This window comes from Notothenia coriiceps, unplaced genomic scaffold (genome assembly GCF_000735185.1).
Source record: "Notothenia coriiceps isolate Sejong01 unplaced genomic scaffold, NC01 NC01_scaffold00026613, whole genome shotgun sequence".
Classification (NCBI taxonomy): Eukaryota; Metazoa; Chordata; class Actinopteri; order Perciformes; family Nototheniidae; genus Notothenia; species Notothenia coriiceps.
The window spans coordinates 413996-418620 of NW_011359314.1; the positions used below are offsets into that span (position 1 = coordinate 413996).

At 42.7% G+C, this 4625-nt stretch overlaps 1 protein-coding gene across 1 annotated transcript; it reads right to left on the reverse strand.

Annotated features, from left to right (window-relative positions):
- Positions 1-260: 260 nt before the first annotated feature.
- Positions 261-2743, reverse strand: LOC104957275 (germinal-center associated nuclear protein-like). Its single transcript, XM_010784891.1, has 4 exons — positions 2650-2743; positions 1784-2174; positions 500-769; positions 261-409 (listed from the first exon to the last, which is right to left on the reverse strand). Exons 1-4 carry the CDS (start codon positions 2740-2742, stop codon positions 276-278), a joined length of 888 nt encoding a protein of 295 aa, XP_010783193.1. The 5' UTR covers position 2743; the 3' UTR covers positions 261-275.
- Between the last annotated feature and the right edge of the window lie 1882 nt (positions 2744-4625).

Consider the following 4625-nt stretch of genomic DNA (forward strand, 5'->3'; position numbering starts at 1 on the left):
AATCAGCATCTTGATATGCCACACCTGTGAGGTGGGATGGATTATCTCGGCAAAGGAGAAGTGCTCACTATCACAGATTTTTTCAGATTTGTGAACAATATTTGAGAGAAATGGTTATTTTGTGTATATAGAAACTGTTTTAGATCTTTGAGTTCATCTCATGAAAAATGGGAGCAAAAACAAAAGTGTTGTGTTTATATTTTTGTTCAGTGTATAAATCACTACAGGTAAACATGTGATTTTTACTATTTGTATTTGTCTCTTTTAGTATGTTCTTACCCTTCCTCCTCTTGCTGCTTCTCTCTGTGTGTTTGTCTGATGACCTCAGTCCATTCCCCAGGGGGCCTGAACCCCTTCAGGGTCTCAATGGGGAAGTAAACCAGGATCTCCCCATCGTCTGTAACAGCATCTAAAACAACAAAACCAATAATGAAGTATTGTAATACACGTCAGAAATCAAGAGAAGTTCCCTGATAGGCTCCCTTCAGAATGTCCTCACCTTCAGAGACGGGGGGTTCGGGGATTTGCCAGTCTTTCAGTTTGTGGTCGATGCAGATCACCAGAATGTCGTCCCAAGGGATCTGATTGAAGGTCGGACACACGTCCTCGTCGCCACGGCTGGATCTGGAGGTTTGGGTACGGTGACCCTTGACCCTGACCCTTTCCAGGAGGTTTTCCAGCCGGGACATCAGGAGGGGCTGGCTGCGGCGGGAGACTGGGATCTGAGCGGAGAAGTGGAAGATGGAGGCGCAGAGCTCAGGCCACGAGTCTAGAGAGAGAGAGAGATAATACAGCAGTGGGGAAGGAGAATAATACAATGATTATTAGGTTACAGTCAAATAGGCGTTTTTGTCGAGAAGGGTTCTTAAATTAGGGAAAGTACCTAATTGTCCCATGTCCTGTCCTATCCTGTGTTGTAATTGTATTCCTGTTGCTGCTTTCCTAACAGGGATCAATAAAGGTTTTAAATGAAGTGGTGGCCACAATAAGAGCTGTTGGAATTCTGGTTTCTAAGGAAATGAGCTACAATGCTTCCTTTATTATTTGATTTACTATACGATACACTGGACCATCAGAAGGAAAGAAGATTATGCTGTCCCACAATTCCTTGCGGTCGCAACATTTAAAATGATGCATTGTTCGGCTGTTGACGGAAACTACCCATCGTGATAGAAACACCCAGATCATGTTAGTTATGGTGCTTATTAAGCATTTTCCATGCATGCCATGGATTGACAAAGTGCTTACCTTCAACAATATGTTAAACAAAGAGGCTCACTATGAACATAATGATAATTACTGTAAAATGATCAAATAAAGTAAACATTTCACAGTATTTACCGATTTGGATGCCGTTTCTTATGTCATACTTATTTTACATCATTTTTGATCGGTGATATGCACAGTAGTTGATGTATAGGTCTTACACGTTTTGTATATTTTGCATAAAGTATTATTTATTGCAATAGTTTCATACAATCATACTACTTGGAAATCAAGAGTGGACAGCAGGGTGAGTGTGAGCAACCCTTTAGTTTCACTTTCCTTTTTACATTTAAATTCCAGTCGTAGAAAGGAATTTATATATTTTTCACTGTTGTCCAAGTTTAAAACAGCCCACATTAAACTATAAGAACGCACAGAGATGTATCAAGATGCACTTTTAGTAGTTTTTCTACGGCCGACGCATATCGATAACTAATTACTACGTACTAATGACATTAATACGTTGCCAGTGGAAAAGGCCGATTTCTTTTGACAATTCTCTATCTCAGTCACTGACCTGTGGCAGAGATCTGCTCCCACTTGGGCAGCTGCAGGCTAAGGATAGCTTCTCGGAGCCAGGCCAGGTGCTTGGGAGAGTTCCAGCCCAGATGAGGGACAAAGTCTTGGGATTCCTGCAGGCAGAACTCGCCCGGGGGCCAGGAGAGTCTGCTGAGGTCCGGAGACGACACTTTGTCAGCAAGGTGAGCCAGGACAGCGTTGTACAGCTGGATGACAGGCGCTGGCTCCTGGGGGGGGAGAAGGGCAGCGGCGCGATCCTGGTGGTGGGCGTAGACTCTGGGGCTGAACTCACGACTCAGCGCGTCCTCCACCAGCTGCACCAGGGTCTGACAGGAGAGAGGGAGCAGCGGGGGGGCACGGGCCAGCAGCCAGCGTGTAGCCTGGCTCAGCTGGAAACACACAGGACACAGAAGTTAGAGAAGATCTGTTTCAAACTATAAAACATCTACATCAACAAACCTGGCTCACAATGAAGGAGGGTCTACTTTATCCACGTTATCACAGATTGCATCCTATAATGTGAACAATGAGCACCAAAAAGTCATATTTCCCTAAAATGTCTTAAATTATTTTATTGAAAAAAGAGACCAGATTGTCACATTAAAAAGCAGACAAAAAGAGAAATCAAGAGTAACACATCCATGTTTTTTCATCTTTTCCTCTCAATAAGCGTCTCACTACCCCCTAGATTTACACTCTCTCGCTTTAGTGTATTTAACTCCGTTTTGGTCTACGTCTAGGAAAACATCTGGCTCTTCAGTGGCTAAAGGTTCCACAATGTTTAACAGCTATCTTGTTTTTCACTATAAAGCCAAAGGCAGCTGCAGATTCAGATGTATTCAGGTTTTGATGAATGTGTGATACCTGTTTGGTTCCCTGCAGCTCACTGGTGGTCTCTAGTATGAAGAAGAAGGTGAACTCTGAGATCAGGCCTTCCTGGACCAGCGTGTGCAGCATCAGGGCTGAGGGACAGGGAAAAATCAGGGTTCACACATTTGCTTAAAGTTCACTTATCATGCTATTTTTAGGCAATAGCATAGGTCTCAGATAAATACAAAAATATAAAAAACATGTCTATAAAGTGTTTTGCTCAAAATACCAAACAGATCACCCATTCTAGCCATGCCTCACATCCTTCTATTTCACTTCCTGTTTCAAAAGTGCTGATTTTGGGTATAAAGCTTGATAAAAAAATAAAAGGAGGGGGCTGAGCTCATGCGGGACCCGGCAGCTACTGTCTAAACTAAATACTGCGGTGATGAAACGCCATATCATGGATTATCAAGGATTATTTCTGAAACAGTATGGAGCTCAAAGGCTTTCTCTCTTGCCGGTTATACCACAAGGTGAGTTCCTTTTTATTTCCTGCTTCTTCACACACATGCTGTCCAGTACAGGTTAGCTCTGAGTGTTAGCGATGATAACGTAAACAAAGACCATATTACGTCCAAAAAAGTCGGGCATTGTTTCTGATAGCAAAGTTTCTGATAGGCCCGTGGGTCCACATTTCAGATATTACGTCATATCGGACGCAAATCTGGATCAGCTCCGTTGTTCCCCCATTTTTAGAGATTTGGGAACGGAGGAAAAGAGAGAGGGTTTTATTTTCTGACGCTGCGTGAGTTCCCTGACACACCGGGGAAACATCTTTATGTATAAAAGACATCAGAAAGTGCATTTTGCATGATAGGTCCCCTTTTAAAATTATTGCAATTATTATTTGCCAAAAATAATCTAGAATCTACGTTTTGATGTTTACAGGAGCATGGAGCAGCTTCAGCACTGGCTGGATGGCGACGACTTGGACCATTTGTCCACACCGCTTTTCATTCCCTCCTCCACCCTGTTGTCCATGCCCCCAACCATAACACGTGGGGACTCATCCAAGACCCCACATGACCCTCTCACACAGGTACATTCCCCTTCACCTAACTCTGTGATCCTTGGACAAGTCATGTCCTTTTTCAAACAGTCATTGTGGTTATTTTTGGCTGCAGATATTAATTTACAATCTTTTTTAAATGTTCAGTCATGATTTTCCGTAATCATGCATGTTCCCTTGTTTTCACTTTCTAGCCTTCAGAGCCTGATGATCTGTCGGACAAAGTGGACTCACCTAAAACCACGCGTGTGTCTATGTCATGGCGAATTAAGGAACTTGAGCGACAGATTTTGGCGAGTCATGGGGAAGAACTGGCTTGGAAACTTAAGCTGAGTGGTCTGCTGAGCATTGTTCATGACTGATGAACTATTGGAAGGAAAATACTAATAATGACTCTATGGCTTTGCAAACCATTGAAAGCTGAGGACACATTACATTTTCGTCTTGTCTTTGTTTGTAAAAGTGTATTGGAGATCAACATTTTTATTTTTGGTTTTATTATGTAGCATAGATGTTGCAATTTTAATGTCAATGTGTGTTTGTCTGATACATAGAACAAATAAAGTGTTTGAGTGTTTCAAATGTGTGGCTTGTTTGAACCAAATATTGGACTGCTGAGAAATAAAACGGATTAGTAAAAGTATTATTTTCAAATAAACTTCCCATTGAGCCCAGTTGTCATTCAGTAGTTTAAAGGTTCAGCCATTGAATAGTCTCTATCGTGTAGTGTGTGTTATAGCAGCGCTCTGATTGGAGAACTTCGCGGCACACCCGCCCATTGCCCCGCCCAGCCGTCTTGTGATAGGACAATTGGGTCTCTGCTCATGTCTCTCCATGGTGAGAACTCCTCGGATGGCACCGCGAGGGCCTCTGGGAAGTGAAGTGTGAAATTAACCGAACGGTAACCTATCGTTTCTACAAAGCACTACATTTCCCATGAAAGTGCAAAATGGGCAGA